The sequence below is a fragment of the Hesperophylax consimilis genome, chromosome 8 (genome assembly GCF_061612785.1).
Source record: "Hesperophylax consimilis isolate HC1 chromosome 8, BYU_Hcon_1.0, whole genome shotgun sequence".
NCBI lineage: Eukaryota > Metazoa > Arthropoda > Insecta > Trichoptera > Limnephilidae > Hesperophylax > Hesperophylax consimilis.
This window is the reverse complement of record NC_142843.1, coordinates 405,857-425,700: the sequence shown is the minus strand read 5'-3', so window position 1 is coordinate 425,700 and position 19,844 is coordinate 405,857. Positions and strand designations below refer to the sequence as shown.

The window sequence follows — 19,844 nt, the reverse complement described above, 5'->3', positions numbered from 1 at the left end:
TACATCACCAGAAACTCTCATCGAATTTGGAGTTCCCCAGGGTTCTGTACTGTGTCCCATTCTCTTCATTCTCTATACGAATCGTTTTGAACAACTCATTCACTCAGCTGGTTTTGAATCACGAGGCTACGAGGATGATCGTTTGACAATCATGTTTTGTTCTCCGGACGACAAAGACGTCCTTAAACACGAGGTGGTTAGCTTCATTAACAGATTCTCAAGTTGGATGTCTCTCAATAACTAACTACCACGCCGTTTCCCTGCAGGGGTAGGCAGAGAGGATCGACCGCTGAACAACTCGGTCTTGATACATACTCCTTGCCTCATTCACATCCATACATCATCTCATAATACTCTTCTATTATTCTGACTATTGAGCTTTCTCCCCATGTAACCCCTACCTAACTCCCCCTCGTCTACCTACTACGCTCTGATGTTCTGCCCCCCTCTGATATATTTTTCTCTCTCTCTTATATTTATTTATATAAACGTAAATGTCTGTATTTAAGTTACTGTAGTTTATGTTATTACAGTCCTGAAGAAGCTTAATTATAACTGAAACTAGTTGACCATTTGTGAAATTGTATAATAAAGTGTTTTAAAACTAAGTAATTTTTCATTTAAATAATTAAATTAGTTTGCAAGTAAAATATTGTAAGCAATTTTTTATTTAAATTATAATGTATTTTAATTGTGATTATCAAAATTGGAACTGATATATTAAGAACTCTAAATCATGTCAAGAGTTAGAGTACCTTCCAATAATATAACACATTTTACCAGAAAAAACATTTAAATTCTATATTTAAAATGTGTATTTAAATATATTATTTTGACAAGTAAAGTCAGATTTCGTGAATGTTTGTAGGATCTGGGCTTTGAAGGTACACCCACCCTGTCCCACCCCGGTATAGGTGACTTATGGTCACCCCTTCGGAGCTCTCGCATGAATCTAATTTTTTTGAATAAAAGGCTCTACAATTTATATAAATGAAGCTAGGCCTTCAAAGTCCCCGCATACGGTGTTATGAAGCGGTATGCAAGCGCTTACAAGTACTAAACTAAGGACAACACAGAAAAATAAACAACAAAAAAATCAAGATTAAGTGTCAGGCAGATAGTTGGTGGAGGGGACCCACACTCCAGTACCTGTAAACACATAAAAGTAAAATAAACAATAGAGTGAAGGGGGAGTTTCGCCGAACCACGACTGGCAGTCCTGTTGAGAAATTGGTGGTGGTTGGGGCAACTGGATCTGGGCTAGTAATAATATATTAACGTAAGAACTACGTACATAGAGTTACTACATATAGATGCTGTAGGGAGACTGATAGAACCTAAGCGCAAGCCAAATACTAAGTTTGGTGATCGCGCTTTCGGAGTATCTGGGCCGAAGGCTTGAAATAAACTCCCTCCGGAACTAAGATCCATAACAAGTCCAGCAGAATTCAGGTGTGAACTAAAAACTTACCCTTTTAAGCTGTCGTACTCTTAAATTAAATACACCATTCCTAAGACAAAGTCCAGTTATATTCAATTTTCCAATTAAGTCCTAAATCCTGTATCTAAATTTCGCTAATAAACAATTAGATAATGTTAATTAAGTGTTAATCTCAAGTGACCTACCAGGTAAGTATTGTACTGTATATTATCTCCATAAATAGTTAAGTAATAACATAGATCACTGTAGAAATTTATTATATGTTTGTACAGCGCCCTTGAGGTGATTTTGCACAAAAACGGCGCTATACAAGTCATCCCATTATTATTATCATAATTTTGTGTAGAGTTGTGGGATCCCTTATTGGAATATTAGTTGTAATTAAACAAAACTTAGATATTAAAAAACTTTAATAGAAAAATAAATCCTTAGCTTTGTGGCCTCCACGCCAATATTGCAAAATTCCCTGCAGTGGCGAATTACACTTTGTTAAAAATAAACAATTTTATATACAATAATTATTAACTGATAAGTTAAGGATTATCGCAGTATAAGTAATATAGTGACGTATTTATGTTCTTTATATATTTAATTGTGAATATAAATAATTAAAAACGGAAGAAAAATATGAGTGAATAAAAAATAGTTAATATTTGCCAATTTTTCCAAGTATCTTATGTGAATATCGTACTAGTGTATTCCACATGTATTTAACATCCTTCGTTGGAATATTCATTTACGTAAGTTATCCTATGTATGTTTGCTCACATGAGAGGATTATATTATTAAATTCTACCCTTTGCAAGTTTAATGCTGTTGTGCCTACAGTCTGCTTCAGAACAGACTGAACACTCATATTACGTTTAAGTCGCACACTGGGGCAAATACAACAGTTTAATACTAAAAACAAAAAAAAAAAGTGGGTGTGTCAAGCCTACGCAAGACAGAAGTGAAACTTCTAGTATTCCTCTCTCTCTATTTTCATTTCATCAAAAATTAAATGAATTAATTAAATGAACTACAACTATAAATGTAAATGTAAACGCAACACAAAACGCGAACACAACTTATCACAGCGGGAGCACGCTGCTAACTGATTCACTGGCCGTGGTGGGCGTGGCCGCGCAAGTGCGCTACCGGCCGACCTGCTAAACCGAACTCGTATCTCGCTCGTAACTCAAAGCAAAACGTTCGTGAGCGGCTCCCCCACCTCAACAAGCGCATATGGTGAGAGAGGGACAGTGAACGGTGAGCGGTGGTGGGGGTACCCGCATTTTCGTGTCGATCCTGACTCGGTTTTACTCCGTCCCCGAAAATTCATTACGCGCCTAAAGAAGTTTCACTTCAATAATAAAATCGATCTTACGATGACGATTCGTTTGTTGGGAAGTATTCCTTTAGTTGTAGCATAATGATATTAACAGGGAGAGGCGATATACACAACTATTCTACCTGCCAGACCTGTCAGTTGGGACCATGGAAAAAAGAAGAGAGATGAGGTGGTCGTATGAAAATTTCCCTCAAGACTTGTCGCCAACTTGCGGAGACGAAGTATGAAGTGCGGGGACGTTTGGGCGGATTTACAATGGACACGCCCATTCACCTAGCGGCACACCAGCGAAACATTAAGCCAACTATTAAATACGTGGATAGACATATATATACATGGCGAAAATAAATAAAAATTGAAAAATTTTATCTTTTGAATAAACCTAATTGTGACACGTAACAAAAGAAATAAATGAGATTTCATTTAAAAAATAATATATTTATAGCCAGGCGACATACATCAGATAGTACAAAGGTTTTTTAATGTTTCTTTTATTTAATTTAAGTAATTATGAATGACATCAGCGATAAAAAGAAAAATTGGAATCAATACGGTGTGTCGGTACTTATTGGAATAACAATGTCCTATTTGACATACCAATGCTATGAGATTGAGAACTCTAAGGTAACTTTCTTAAATTCCCAATATCGCATAACAGTATTGTATCATGTTGTACTCCGAAGGAGTCGGCTACCACAAAAACTCGTTGCGAAAACGATCGATTTACTATAAAAATCAATAGTATCTCTGATTTTTAACCTTTTTTCTGTGTGGTTTTTACAAAATTTCATACTATATTTCATAGTTTACACGTAGGATCAATCTGACCCGCCGAGCGATCAAATCATAACGGTCTAGTAAGCCACGCCTTTTTGAGCACGGTTGAGTTTACTTGAGGTGTTGTGCCCGGTTGCTCTAGCGCCATCTTCTCCCCCCTATTTCCTCCGTGGTTGGGACCGATCACTCGTGGAGACAATACGCGCGTTTCGTGTTCCAGCGCAATCCTTAAGTTTACATATTTATTTCTCAATATACCTGATACAAACCCCAAGAGTGATTATGGAACCATCATTTTCATCTTATTTTACCGCATAATATTTTTAAAATTATATGTTGTTTTTTAGTTTTTTGAGTATAAGTATACATCAATTAAATACAACATTTGGTAATTTCAGAAATATTTAAAGAATGAAATAGCTCCGGGCACCTCCGGGCTTCAATTCGAACATTTTTAGGACCAGTAGTAATTGTAATTTATGAATGACTTTTACATTTTTGCCACATTTAAAGTAATTAATAATTAAGTGATAGGTGGTTGTCATTAACATTATAATTTTTCTCGAAATCTTGGAAACAGACGATATAATATAGCGTTAGTTACAAAATCTGTCAGAGATTTACGTTGATATAAAGTGCGAATGAAAGTTAAGGTGACAGATATAGCACAACGTAACTCAACGGTTTTTGATGTTTCGTGACAAATTTTGTACTCTCTACATGATCCGAGCAGTTGATTAATAAAACAACAAAAAAATCACACAGGTGCGAAAATCAAAACCACATTCGTGACAAGACGACAATTGTTCACGATTATGAAGAACTCTGGATATAAAAAAATTCCAGATCAACTAAATTCATTGCAGAAAGAAAAGGAATCCAGTACAGGATGTATCGGTGATCTCAAGAAAGATATCTCGAATTGGATCAATAGTTTTAAATTTTAAATATATATGTATTTGACGATGAGAAGAAGCACACCGGTTTGAAATAAGAATTCTTAAAAGCAATGGAACGTGTCTGGATTCCTAAATTCCAAAATATCGTTGAGCAGTGTACAAAAAGGATGAAGCAAAAACAATTGATAGATTTGAGAAAGACTACGCCTCTAACTGAGTGATTTGGTAGTGAAATGGGACTTAGGACAGGCAGAGGCGTCTAAATGAATCACAGATATTTCATCAGATTCATTAAATCCCAGTAAATTTGAAAAGCCTTTTATCCACGGGCCTAAAATAATTAAAAAATATATATTATTGCCAATAGGTCAATTCACAGAAGAGGCCAAAGAAGCCCTAAACAAAGATTTTAAAAAAAATCAGGGAGTATCAGTACAAATTCCAATGATGATGTTTTCAATTTGTTGTTGCTGTCTTCAGATCCTCTCATAGCGAGCAAAAAGAAGCGGACAAAAAACAGTTGACAATACTCCCTAAAGAAGCGGTGGAACTTCCAATGGCTCCATCATTACAGTGGAAATTACTGAATACTGATGATGATGATGATGGTAGTGATTATAATGATGATGATAATCGTGATGATAGTATTGTTGATGATGATGATTATGATAGTGACGATGACTTAAACATGCCAGACGACAACAGAGTTAAAGTGTTTCCTAGTTAATTAACTAAATTGTATATAATTGGTCGGTGGCGTAGAATATAAATTAATGCGAAATGTAAAAATTAAACAATAATAAATTTGTGATGTGTTTAATATAATGCGTCCATGAGGTCTATTATAATTCCTAGGTATTTTATTTGGTCGGTTTTTTCTAAAGCAGGGCAATAGAAAATTGCAAGTATTGATTTACGTAAGTAATAAAGTCGTTAGCGCTGCGAAAGTGAATTAGAAATTGAAACATGGAAATTGTAGGAAAAATGAATTTTTGTTAGTACGGCAGACATTTATTTTCAGTTTTATATCTCAAGTCTTAGATTGAATCTTAAATATGGTTATTCGTTGGCACGAATTTGGTCCTTCTAAGTAGCTTTTGGTGGGATTGTGAAGGTAGGTTTGGGGATGTTGGTGTGTTGACTCACCCCATGGCGCTATGGTAGTGCGTGTTCTTCATGGAGCTCACGATGTAGGTGCCGTTGCGCGGGTTCTCCCCTTGCTGCAGCGCGTTGAGCAGCGCGCCCGCGTACAGGTGCACCGCGTCGTACAGGTACGCTGCCTCGGGACGGATCTAATCGACACACAACACAACATACATTACACATTACAGATGGTTGAAATTCTTCAAATTATTGTTATAGTATGCATTATAATGGTTCCGACACTACGAAGCGTGATACTCATAACCTAGACGAGTGCAAGTAAGTATCAAGCAGTAGCTGAACCTATGTTGATCGCACTGAAAGCTTCCAAAAAATTTACGATCTGTTACATCGCTTTAGTAATCAATTTAATCGCATTCCTAAATAAAATAGGAAAAAAATCGCCGATACTTTATTCTTTTACAAAATAAGTTAGAAGGGAAGTAACATTTGATAGGAAACTTAAATGGTCTTCCCATATTAATAATTTAGTAACTAAATGCGAAAAAAAATAAATATCATCAAATCATTATCTGGCGTTTGGTGGAGAGCTCACCCTACTTGCATTAAATTGCTTTACAACGCACTTATTCGAAGCCATCTCGATTATGCCTGCCCACTTTTTAGTACTGCCTCAAAAAATGTACTTGATAAATTAGACAAAATTAAATCTAAATCTTTGCGAATTATAACTGGAGCGATGCAATCGTCACCCATCAATTCCCTTCAAGTAGAATGTTCTGATCCTCCTCTTTATTTAAGGCGTCAACTATTTGCTGACAAATTTGTTCTTAAATGGTAAGTTCGAAACGTCGGCTAAAGAAAGAGTTAGGGCAACACGGCATAACACCCCAAAAACAAACAACAAAAATTGTTGTTAAATGTTTAAATTCTAAATGTCATCAGGTTATCCCCAGCGTCTTGTTGTTCATTGACTCAACCCATTCATCTACAATCAGAGCTTCAACTAAACCTCTTCCTGACATCTGTAAAAATTTTAAGCCTCTATCAGAGCTTCACATCATCCAAAATGATCTACTTCTCTTATACAAATTAAAATATAGTCACGTCACCCTATACCCAACAATATTAGAAGGGATCGGAATCCTTAAAAGTCATTCCAATCTCCCGGCCCGAACTGTCAATAACATGTTCAATGACATTATTTTATCTAAATGGCCCAACTTTTTTCTTTTATTTACTGATGGATCCAAATCTCCCGACTCTCCTAACTGTGGTATAGGTAAGTATTAACGTTTACCACAATAATTCTAATGACAGAATATTTCATTCAATTTCAAATCAATTTTCAGCCGAGTGCATTGCAATAATAGAATCTCTCAAATATATAATCAAAAATAATTTTGAACATTCCCTCGTTCTCTTTGACTCTCTCAGTTCCCTCCAAAAACTTAAATCCAGTCCTCTTCTTCATCCTGATGAACACTTTGTATGCCTTATTCGAGAGATTTAAAGCCTCCATTCAAAGCTCTGGTAAAACTGTAACTCTGATTTGGATTCCTGGACATGTTGGTATCATGGGTAATGATATTGCGGATGACTTGGCAAAACAAGGAGCGTCCAACCCTGTTGTTACCCTCGTAAACCATATTCCCCTATCTGACATTTTTTCCATCATCAAAGATAGGTCCCACAATGTTTGGTCGGAGTATTGGCACATTGCTAGTCAATCCAAGGGAGCCTGCTATGCCTCAATACAAAGGACTATTCCATCAAAACCGTGGTTTCAGCAATTCCCTCATTTTTCCAAAAAATAAATTTCTTCACTCATTTGAATGAGGATCGGACATTGTTCCGTTCCTTCCCACCTTTTTAAAATTCACGTCCTTGACTCCCCAGATTGTACATTCTGTGGTCTAGAAGTGGGAACTTTAGATCACATATGTTTTGGTTGTCCCGCTCTAAACAAATATCCTCTCTTCTATCAAGCCTTATCTAAAATTGCCTCCCCTCCATTCAACATCTCATTTCTTCTAAGTCTGAACTCCATTCCAATTTTCATTATAATTTTGAAATTTGCCTATTTAAATAAAATTAATATTTAAATTCACCTTTCATTTCTCAATAATTTTAAATGATGGCCAAGAACACCCTTGAAGAGTGAAAGCCAGAAATAATGGAAAAAAATAAGTAAGAAGGGATTGCATTTAGTTGCCCTGAATGTCACACCAGAAAAACTATTTATTCAATACGTATAATATTATTGATTTCCTTTGCTCAACTTGCCTGCTGGTTTGTTTGCTGGTGGTGGTTGGGAACTGCCTCGAACGCGAGAAGCGCGGTGGACAGGGTGTACAGAGCCTATAATGTTATGTATTTTAATGGATGAATAAAAAATGGAAGTGTTCTGTATGATTCCTGGTAGTACAGTACATACTTAATATTATGTAGGTATCTACTGTATATTTATTATTTAATTAAAAAAACCATACGTTGCTACCAAAAACGCAATCTTTGGCCAGAAATGATATTTTTGTTAGCTCTATTGGTACGCGAGTTCAAATATCCATTCAAGCTAAATAATTATGAAACTCTGTAACGTGTGGGTTACTACCCAACTACACATCCCTACTGGTGCTATCCCATAGACATATGAATATAAGTCATATGTCTATGGGCTATCCCAATTCTAGCCGGAGTTTGCCGGAGTTTGCTGAAGGCTCCCGATGGTCCGAGCGCAATGATAGAAAATATTGTTGTACGAGCATGGTGGATCCATAAAAGGAAGAAGTTCATGCACTGGAGACTGGAAGTTATACTACTCTACCCTCCATCAACTCTTGCGGGTGGTCGAAGTAATTACAATTGCTTTCAATAGCCGCTAACACATGGTAGTCCTCTCCCTAGAAGTCTGCAAAGAGTTCGACAAACTTTGGCACAGAGGCCTCATTTATGAAATATCCCTCCTAGGTATCCCCCTATCAATGATCCAACTCAAAGTCAATTTTATTAAAGATCGTAAATTTAGAATCAAATTAGATGGAATTCTTTCCACAGTGAGATTGTTAAGGCTCTATTCTCTCGCCAGCTCGCTTCAATATCTATTTAAGCGATATACAACCATAAAAACAAAAATGGGCAAATTTGCAGACAATACCGAAATCATGTCGACCTCAGTAAGCGGAATAACAGCTGCCCATGATTTTCTAGCCCACGCTTCAGAATTAGAAACTTTTTAAAACAATGACGAATTAGCATAAATCCCTTAAAAAGCGCAGCCTGTGTTTTCTCACAAAGACACCCAAAAAGGCCTCCCAACATCCACCTATTTGGAGAAAACGTCTCTTGGAAAAAAAACATTAAATACCTCGGAGTAACCCTCGACAGTAAATTAACCTGGAGAAAACACATCAATGAAATCTTATCCTCAGCCAATAAAAACTTATCAGCCCTCTACCCCATGCTATGTAAAAAAAAATAAAAATAATTATCAATCAAAAACAAACTCTTAATTTAAAAATCGATAATAAGGCCAAAACTAGCTTATGCAATGCGAGTCCCATCTGACCCACGCTTCAGAGTCGTATTTGAAAAGGCTCCAATCTTTCAAAATAAAGACGTACGTATTGCCCTGGGAGCACCCAAATGGATGAGGGTTTCCCAATTTCATCAGGACTCTGAGGTGTCACTCCTTAAAACACACATCTCGTCTCAAAACTCAACAAAACAACAAAAGTCTCGCGGAATCAAAATATAAAAACCCAATATAAAAAAACCGAACCAAATCCTACGTAGAGACTAATTCTCCCCATAATGCAGCCATGTTGCATTGCAAATATTTTTTTCACAAATCGAAATTACACCTTTCAATTAAAATCACGATGAAAGACAAAGGGCTCTTTTTGGCTTGGAGCTCTGTATGCCATTATTTAAAGAAAATAAAAAAAAAACCTTATACTGGGAGAACATGAAACAAAATACTTTCTCCATCTGAATTTTAACTCTAATTACTTTGTATTCACATCTGTTTGAGGCACGAGGACTTCGCTATTTCACACCCCCGGCGCTTGGCGTGACTCGGATTCCATAACTACATTTTGAAAGCACAACACGGTTCAGTACCACAAGCAGTCTTCTCGTAATAATCATACTTAACTTGTTCTAGTTAGCCTCTAACTTCTGGTAGTGATGGCTGCGTGGACATGGGATTTAGTAAGCTAGATACTGAGCCAGAGTTCAGCCAGGAATTTAATAAAATTCTGGAAACTTTGGGTGCTCGGAGATAACAATCGAAGTGTAATTTACTCAGCCTTTCACCATGCAAGGCTCTAAATGCTACTAATTAGTTTCTATAGGTGGACCTACAGACAAAGATCTTTTAAGTACTATTCTATAAAACCGTATAGCTGCATTTCACCTACTTTGAAACAACCTGCTGTTAATTCACCAATTCACAAACTATAATACAGATCGCAGACTGGATGAACACAATTTTTCCATAACCTATTGACCAAAACCAAATATATAAACCAAACAAAACACAATTTAATTATTTATTTTTGGAATAACTTAATGAGTGAACCCCAAATTGTAATATTTAATTATAAAAGACAATGTAAGCGATTCTTAAACGAAAATTTGAATTATTATTCGCTCTCCGTTCTTTTCAATTAATGTAATTATTATTCGCTCTCACCCATTAGCTCTCGCTAATATTGACTTTAATAATTATATTTAACAATTTGAGGTTTTACCCATTAATATTCCCAAAATAAATATTCATCCTGGACTTGCAGAAAATTCAATGGGTGTCGCACATTGAAATAAAAATAGAATATATTTATCCAAGACACTGTCTAGGTTGCATTTAGTTTGAGTTGAGTCTTGCGATTATACATAAAGACAGCAGCCAATAATAATGTGCGGTGAGAAAATGAATGTGTTGTTAGTTCTTGTTCGAAGTATAAATATGACCGAAGGAGATATGAATACATTAGCTCAGTTGGTAGAGTCCTAAATGCGATCTTATCTTTTCCTGAATCGCTAATATTATTGTCTTTAATAATTAAATATTACAATTTAATAAGTTTGTAAATTTCGTTATTAGTTCTACTTACATAGATTATTGTTGTATAATTGTTTGATATTTTTTAAAATACTTTCTTTGATTGTCACCAACCGAATATAACTCCTCGAACTGGTCTCTCCATTTTAAAATATATTAAGATTCTATCGAAAAAAAACCTCAAAAATTCCTAAGACACATTAATTTTAAATTCGGTATTCCCATTGAAAGTATAAATTATATTTACTTAAAGAAAAAAAATAATTTTATAGAAACCCTCTGATCGAAGAATTATATCCGACTTAATATTTGTGTTTGTAAAAATTGTAAATGGTATTGTAGACAGCCTTGATTTAATTAACCTCGTTGAATTTTATATACCTACAAGAGATACTCGTTTTAAAATCCTGTTTAAATATAATAATTCCATGACTGAGCATTTCAAACACTCGCTTGTACCTAGATTACATGAAGTTAGTAAAAGGTACGCAGATGTAGCGGATCTGTTTAACTGCACAGAAGCTAGGTACATAAAGGCTATACTATCGTATCTTTTAAATCATTATCAATAAAACCTAAGTCCAACTGATACTTGTTTATAATATACTTTTATCTTCTTCTAGACCGTGTATTAATGTTATAGTATCTGTCGTCATTTTATGATCAAATACCACAGTTATATATCCTATGTTTGTATTCTGTGACATGTAATTATTGTGTATGGTATATTTATATTGTGGAATTAAATACATAAACAAATAACCGAATATGCAATACTGCCGCCATGGTTGGAACAAGAGTATCCTTGAGATTTGGAAAGACGATGCTAGGTTATTACTTATGACGGCATAATAACACTTTCCTTAATTCATGCGAACACCTTCTTCTAGGACAGATTCTCTTAGTGAGGTGTTCGCAAAACACTATGACTAACCCATACAGAGTATACGAACATTTCTTTTATAACTGGTACTATATGCGATATATGTAAAAGAATGTATGCACATCATCTTGCAGACTTGCCATCTTCATGCCCCCGATGTAGGTGACGGCATTGCGGTAGTTGAAAGGCGGCAGCTCCATGTGGCGGTTGACCTGCACGGAGAAGTGCTGGAAGTTGCGCGGCGCGCTGGGCACCACGCCGAGGAAGGCTCGGAAGGCGCGCGTCACGGAGGGGTCGGGCCCGGAGGACGCGTCCCGCAGCAGCCCGCGCAGGTACTTGGTGGGCGCGCCCGACTCGTACTGCTCGATGTCCACCCCCAGCACCCAGTACTCCCCTGACCATACAACAAACAAACAAACACACATACTCTTCATTCTTATTCACTTTGATGTATTCAATGAAATATACAGAAACTAATAAAACTCACCCTTGTCGAATAATTTCATCTCGTCCATAGCGACCATCAGTCCGAGATGGTCATAATGGTTTCCCAGGCTGACATAAACTGGAACAAAAGGAAACACGATCCGTTTATGTTTTCCCGTTTTATCGTTCAAGAAGGAAAATAATTGACTAAAGAACATTATTTATTTTTTATTATTATTGTTATAAGACTAGATGCGTCTCCAAAACTATTTGTGTGCCCTTCGTTGACTTTGTCGCCAATTTCAAAAATTCACAATAATTAGCGGTTTTCAAAATATTATAAAAATATTTTATTTGAAGGAAGCAAATACTCTGTGTTGTGACATTTTTATTTTTTTATTATGGTATAATATTTTACATTTCTTAGAACAATTTAGTAATGTTGGCCTCACTGGGTGGCTTACCCGTGCCATTATACCATTATATATTAAATGAAAAAAACATAATTTGTAATGTGTTCATATATAGATGTGTATGAATGTATTTATATATGCATGCATGAATGTATGTATGTGTATATATGTATATATATATATATTTTATATATATATATATTTTTTTGATATGAATGTATTTATGTATGCATGTATGTATGTATATGTATCTGAGCATCTATATATGTGTATGTATGTATGTTTGCATGTATAAAAAACATATATTTTGATTTATATTTTCCTTAAATATGTTTATTTTTTTTCCTTCTATATTATCTCAATTAAAAATAAATCTTGGCAAGAGCTTTTCCAAATAAAAAACTCAGATGATGCATGGAGATATTTTGTTGACTTTTTGAAAAATGAATTAAGTAATAATACCACAACTTTGTCAAAAAAAATTCCAAACAAAATTAAACCCTTGAAATCATGGATAAGTCATTCAATCATCAACTGCATTCGCAGAAGAAATGCACTTCACAAAAAAGTGAAAGACAATCCTTACGACGTAATCTCATTAAACATCTATAAAAGATACAGAAATACGTGCGGGGAAGTCATTAGAAAGGCAAAAGAAATCTACTATGGAGACAAAATCAAAGGAAGCAATAACGATCCCAAAAAAATATGGCAAATTCTAAGAGAAGCCACAAATACTCAAAATGCCAAAGACAAACAGGACATACAAAAACTCTCCATTGATGGAAAAATTATTGACACATCAAAAAATCCTAAGGTCGTTGCGGATTACATCAATAATTTCTTTATTAATATTGGTTCAAATCTTGCTTCTCGTCTACCAAATTATGGGAATGTTCAACCTACTGAAACAGGACTTCAATACTCCAACAGAAGACTCAATTTCCAAACGGTGTCAGAAGAAGAGATTCTAAAAATTATCAATTCCCTAAAAAACACTTCTTCAGCCGGGGTTGATGGCATAACAACCAAGATCTTGAAAACGCTGTCTACGGAAATTGCATTGCCCCTTGAACATTTAATAAACCTTAGTATCACTCAGGGCCACTTCCCCTCAAATCTTAAACAAGGTATCGTTATTCCTATACTTAAAACAGGAAACAAGACTGATATAAATAATTACCGACCAATAACCCTACTAACAAGCCTATCAAAAGTATTTGAAAAAGTCATCAATTCACAGCTGGTAAGATTCCTCGTGAGCCATAAACTGATCTCAGAAAATCAATACGGGTTTCAAGAAAACAAGAGCACCTCGGACGCTATTGCCGCTGTCACAGATTTCATTGTAAAACACCTTGATAAAAGGAAAAAATGTATTTCTATCTTCTTAGATCTTTCCAAAGCCTTTGATACAATATCACACAATAAATTAATAAACAAACTTAAACAAATCGGTATTACGGGAAACGAACTTAACTTTTTTAAAAGTTACCTTAATGAGCGCAAGCAACAAGTTAAAATAAATAACATACTTAGCAACACTTGTTCATCTAACTACGGTATACCACAAGGTAGTATATTAGGTCCGTCTTTGTTCTTGTTGTATATTAACGACTTATGCAACATTAATATTCAGGGGAAAATCGTTAGTTTTGCCGATGACACCGTCTTACTGTTTGAAGCTGACACTTGGCTAGCTGTCTACAAAAAAGCTGAAACGGACATAAGCATGGTAAAAAAATGGTTGGATATAAACACGCTCACACTGAACACAGAGAAAACTAAATATGTCACACCTAGTATTAATATTACTGGTCAACCTCCTGATGATGCCTACATCAGAATACACTCGTGTTTGAATTCCGATGAATGCTGTCAGTGCCCCTACATTGAGCGCTCTACTCAGATGAAGTACCTCGGCCTCACCATTGATCCATATCTCAAATGGAACCTTCATACCCAAATAATTGCAAACAAAATTAGAAAAACCATGCACTTTTTTAGAATCATACGAAACTTTCTCGGCTTTCAAGACCTGAAAATGATTTATTTTGCAGTCTGCCAATCTATTATTGAGTATGGTATCATAGCATGGGGAGGCGGCACTTCATCTGCACTAGACCCGATCATAAAGGCTCAGAAAACAATTTTAAAAATAATTCTAAGGCTACCTATTATTACAGACTCGAATCTAATTTTTAATATTATGAATGTATTCGATGTTCGGCAGCTATATGCAAAAACCATTCTTACTCATCTATACTCAAATATAAATAATTACTACATAAAAAGTTCAAATACACGATGTACTCGAAGCAATAACAAAATCTTATTACAAATTCCGAAAACACATACTACGTTTGGTCAACGAAATTTTAAATACTTTGCGACAAGACTCTACAACATTCTTCCAGACAGCATAAAACAATGTGATTCACAAAAAAATTTCAAAGATAATGTAAAAATTTGGATTAAAAATAAGAATAGGGCCTTTACCGGTGCATTCACCCAAATTTGCAGTTATTGAAGTCACCACATTACCACCACATTATTGAGCGAATACTTCTTAATACAAGTATAGGTATGTTCAATGGTATTAGGAACTAACACAAATAATTCTGCCTCAACACAGGCTAGCCTAGTGAGGCGGTATTTGAGAAACCACAACTGTGCTTTTATTTTCTATTTACCTTCAAAATATTATGTTTGTATTAATAGTTCTTCATTTTGTTTAAATTTATAACCTTAAATATAAAAGTTACAAATTAATGTACACCATAATATGTATTTATAGTTGTAATGTGTAAACTTTCTTAAATAAAGATATTATTATTATTATTATTATTATTATGTTTAATTTTTTATTACTAGAACATATGGTTTTATTGTAATTTATAGAATTATGACTACCACAACACGGGCATAAGCCTAGTGTGGGAGTTATTAAGTACACTAAAATTGTAATTCATAAAATTCACTGAATAAATAAATAAAAAATAAAAAAATACACCACTTTTATTTTTTAATTAAAAAAGATCGCCAACAGGGTCTCGCTTTTCCCGAGCTTCGTCAGGGCTTATTATTATTAACTAAAGATAATTAGTAAATAAAAACAATGAGTGATAGAGATACAAAATAGAAAGAAAGAGACACACCTACAGGGTTTTCCAATAAGAGGTGTTATTTTGAATAGCCCGCTATTTCGGAAGATGTTACTTTTGAAGCTGTCATTTTTGACATTTGACAAGTAGAAACTACACCATTCATAAAAATGGAACGATACACGCTTCAACAACGCATTGAAATTATTAAAATTCACTTGAGTGAATCAAATGCAAATCATCTTGAGTGATGAGGCCTATTTCCACCTCGGTGGCTTCGTCAACAAGCAAAAGTGTCGCATCTGGGGCTCGGAAAACCCAAGAGTTATTGTTGAAAAGCCTCTCTATCCTCAACGTGCGACTGTTTGGTGCGGTTTATGGTCCGGCGGAGTCATTGGACCTTACTTTTTTGACAATGAGGCTGGAGCAACAGTTACGGTGAATGGATTGGGCTATTGAGGGATGATTAATGATTTTTTATGGCTGGAATTGGATGGTATTGATTTGAACAACGTTTACTTTCAACAAAACGGCGCTACGTGCCATACAAGCAACGAAACCATTGATATTTTACGATTGAATATCAAAATAACACCTCTTATTGGAAACCCCTGTATAATAGGAGGGGATAATATAATTAGGACGGGTTGGTGAGTGTGGGAGGGGGACAGTTTCAGCAGAGATTAATGGAATAAATTAAATATCACTTAAAATTTATTTAATTATTTTAATTTTTTTTTTAAACTTCCGATTTAGTTGCCCGGGTTAAATCTTCCCCAAAGAAAAAACTTAACCCTTCCACTCACTTTTCCACAAATGATCATCTAGTCAATGAACATTATGTAAGTGCATTATATAAGCAAAATAAATACAAAACAATACAAGAACAACACGTCAACTCACCAGAGATCAAATGGGAAAATAATTCACCGACTCCAGATATTTTCATATCAGAGAGTTCGGCTCGGTAGAACTTCTAACAGGGCCTATAAATCCTACTGATCCCTCAACATAAATATTTAAAAAATCTTTTGTTATCCAACATGTATTCAAAATGACCGACTTTTGCATCTTTATATATAATTTTTTTGATAGATCTAATACGCCTAAATTTTTGATAAGAGAGCTAGGTATAATGCCAGTAGCCGAAATAACGAATGGTAATATTTTTATAGTCTGAGAATGCCAAATTCTTTTTATTTCATTTCCTAAATCTGTGTATTTTCTTATTTTTTCACTAACAGATTTTTGAATATTACAGGAATTTGGAATAGCGACATCAATGATATAAGTTATTTTTTTTAATTTTGTCATGTAAAACTATATCGGGTCTATTATGACTAATCGCTCGGTCTGTTAGTATAGTTTTATCATAATATATTTTATAAAATTCGTTTTCTAAAAATGAATTTGGTTCGTATTCATAATATGGTACTACATTACGGCAGTCAATCAAGTTATGTTTAATAACCAAATTTTGGTGAATTATTTTTAAAACTTGATTGTGCCTAAATTACATTTAAATTATAATTAACGGCTTTTTTAATTTAGGTGGCTTCGAAATTATTTAATCCAATTCAAGTTAATTCCAATTCCATTTTTATGTAATATTTTAGTTTCCGATATTTTATCAAATGAGTGATTAGTTTTTTATTAAATGGTACGCGGATTCCGAAAAAGCATTATTATTTAAACATCGTAGATGTTTTTTACTCTTAGGTTGACCAACCATCTTGAACTTGAAAATTAATATTTATCATTGTTTTCGTAATTGCATGGAATAATTTAAAATGTCAAATTCTGTGGGTATCGTATTGAAAGAAATCGCAAACAATTCATTGAATCACGACAAACGTATTCAAATAAAGCGATAATTAAAAATGTTACAAGAGAGAAAAATAAAGAGGTTAAAAACGATATTTTAAAACGAAAAGTTATAATTTTTGTCAGTGGATAAAATGAGCGTAGGTAATTTTTGCTTTCATTGTTTAATTTTTAAGTCTGCTTATAAACAATGGACTGAGATTGGAGTTAGTGATTTAAAAACTTTTAATGGGAAAAGTTCCTTTAAATATACATTGGCGTTTTAGTAGTATTCATTACGCATTAGCAATATGTATTGACTTTTACATTTATTGTTTTTTTCGATTGATCTTCCACTTCTAATACCGCCTGTAAAGGTATGGAAAGGTAAGAATTGAAAATTTAAAGTTTTAAAAATAGATATCTAAAACCTGAACGCAGGGAGCAATTTTTTTTGTCTTACGGTTTGGCTCTTTTTCCGCGCTTCGTATAAACCTTAAAAGATTTGAAGACCCACCGACTGCAAAGAGAAATGTCAAATCATGTCTTACGTCAACACACAATTCGGTGCTAAATTCTGCTCCTTCAGCGTACGTTTCGCCATTGGGTTTAATTTGTAGGTCTGTTTATGAAAATGATTTTTGCTCGGTTGGCTGGACACAGAATATCATCTCTTATTATTGTCGCAAAAGTAGAACGTCTCTAAAATTCTATTTAGAATATTGTAGATTTTGCGGAGATGTGAATTGTGAACGGTATTCTATTTTTAAATGTCCTATTTGTGCAATGATTCTCGCGACATTGCGGCTAAGTGCATAAGAAACTGGAAGCGCAACGACTCGTGAATGTCTCAAACTGCGATAAAACAAGAACTATCTCGCAGAATACCTATTATTTCTTGTTGGTTGGAAGTTCGGACGATTAGACGGGATGAGTGGCAGATGGGCACGGATCGAGACCAATAATCGGCTCTTTTATAATGCACCTACCTACTTAGAGTTTCGAAACTCTTCTTTCTAAACCTTCTGATTGTTATCGATAATTACTAAACCACTGTAAAAATTACGGGAAATTATAATTTCAAATTTGGTAAAAGATTTTTCAAATAATTTTCTGTTAACTACTTTTTAGCTTGTATACATTATTCTTCACACAAGCAGAACCAATTTTAAAATGACACTTCCATTCAAAACAACGTTGACGCAGGAATAACGCGTATGTTTGTTTATGCCTGTTGGGCAATATGGCATATTTAATTATTTTTGAAAACTAAATGAACGTACGTGAAATATTCTTACCTCGTGATAAAAATGATATTGCAGGCTGAATTTGATAAATGAACCAGAAATACAGGACAAGTTTTATGCCAATTAATAAACATACAGTACGAGGAATAAACATACAAATAACATGTACAATTAATTTGCAAAATTAAATCACTACACAAAATAAACCACATGGTAACTCCACTCAAACATATACACATCCAGAGCTATGTAAGTATTTTCATAACATATTAATACCTGCAACGAACACTACTTTGGACAAAGGACAAAGTACTACCTAGGACTAAAAATGTATAATATTATTCCAGGCGTAATTAAAACACAAAATTAAAAATCTAGATTAAAAAATAAATTACAAACTGGATAAATACAACAGGAAGATATTTCATACCAAACAAACTGGAAAATAAAGAAATATGAAAAACATTAGAAGAACAATGTAAAATATTATCACAGTAATAAGACCTCAGAACAAGTATAAAACCCGGCGAGGTCTGTATAAAAAACATACATCATTTTAATTGTACTCAATTTAAAAAAAAAGATTACTCATAATCAAAGATTAATGACAAAGGAGTAACGCGAGAAGCTGATATATTGCAATAACAGGAACTTTTCAAAGTATTGTCAGAAATTTATTTTAAATTTTATTCAATGATTGTGAATTGTGAATGTTTGAAAACTCTCGTATCGTTTTCTTAAATGGTGATTTTACGAAGCTTTATAATCAGGCACTTTGATCAAACAATGCTAAATATATTTATTTAGCGAATGAAGCAGCTGGAAATAATGAGCCAATTCAGCGGGGAGCAGAAGTTCCGGAGAGCTACCTGCTGGGAGCAGAGTTGTTACAGCACAGCCACCAGCAACCATTCACCATCTTCCAGACACAGCCGCGCTGAGAGGACTACCGTGTTCTCGCTGCGGGGTTTCAACTCTATGCTCCCTCTCTCTTCCCAATCGAACCATCGTATTTAGGATTTACCCCTGAGAGAGCAAAGAAGGCATGTACGGTAAAATCGAAAGGCACTTCACGTAGAGAGACCGGTTGTCTGATGGATACTGGAAAAGGGGGAATGCGGGAAATGATTCAATGGCGTGCATTGGTCACAAATACAAAGTTGTTAAAAAACAAGGCTAGGAGTCTACAACGGAGTTCTTTTACATACCCTAATACCTAGAATTAAGGCACGGAACTGTGAAAGAATAATAGAAGCACATGGAATGTATTTTAAATCAGATCAGAGGAGAAATCATGATGAACATATATCGAAAAAACTGACTCTCCGGAAAATATCCATTCAATTTCCTGC

General features: G+C 34.7%; 1 protein-coding gene across 1 annotated transcript in view; it reads right to left on the bottom strand.

Moving 5' to 3' along the window:
- LOC149421351 (guanylate cyclase 32E) overlaps positions 1-19,844 on the bottom strand; it is a 209,923-nt gene that overhangs the window by 123,259 nt on the left and 66,820 nt on the right. Inside the window, exons 5-7 of the mRNA XM_089634696.1 lie at positions 11,987-12,064; positions 11,640-11,893; positions 5,594-5,739 (exon numbers count right to left, since the gene is read on the bottom strand). Coding sequence (XP_089490822.1) covers positions 5,594-5,739; positions 11,640-11,893; positions 11,987-12,064 — 478 coding nt within the window. The remainder of the gene's footprint in view (positions 1-5,593; positions 5,740-11,639; positions 11,894-11,986; positions 12,065-19,844) is intronic.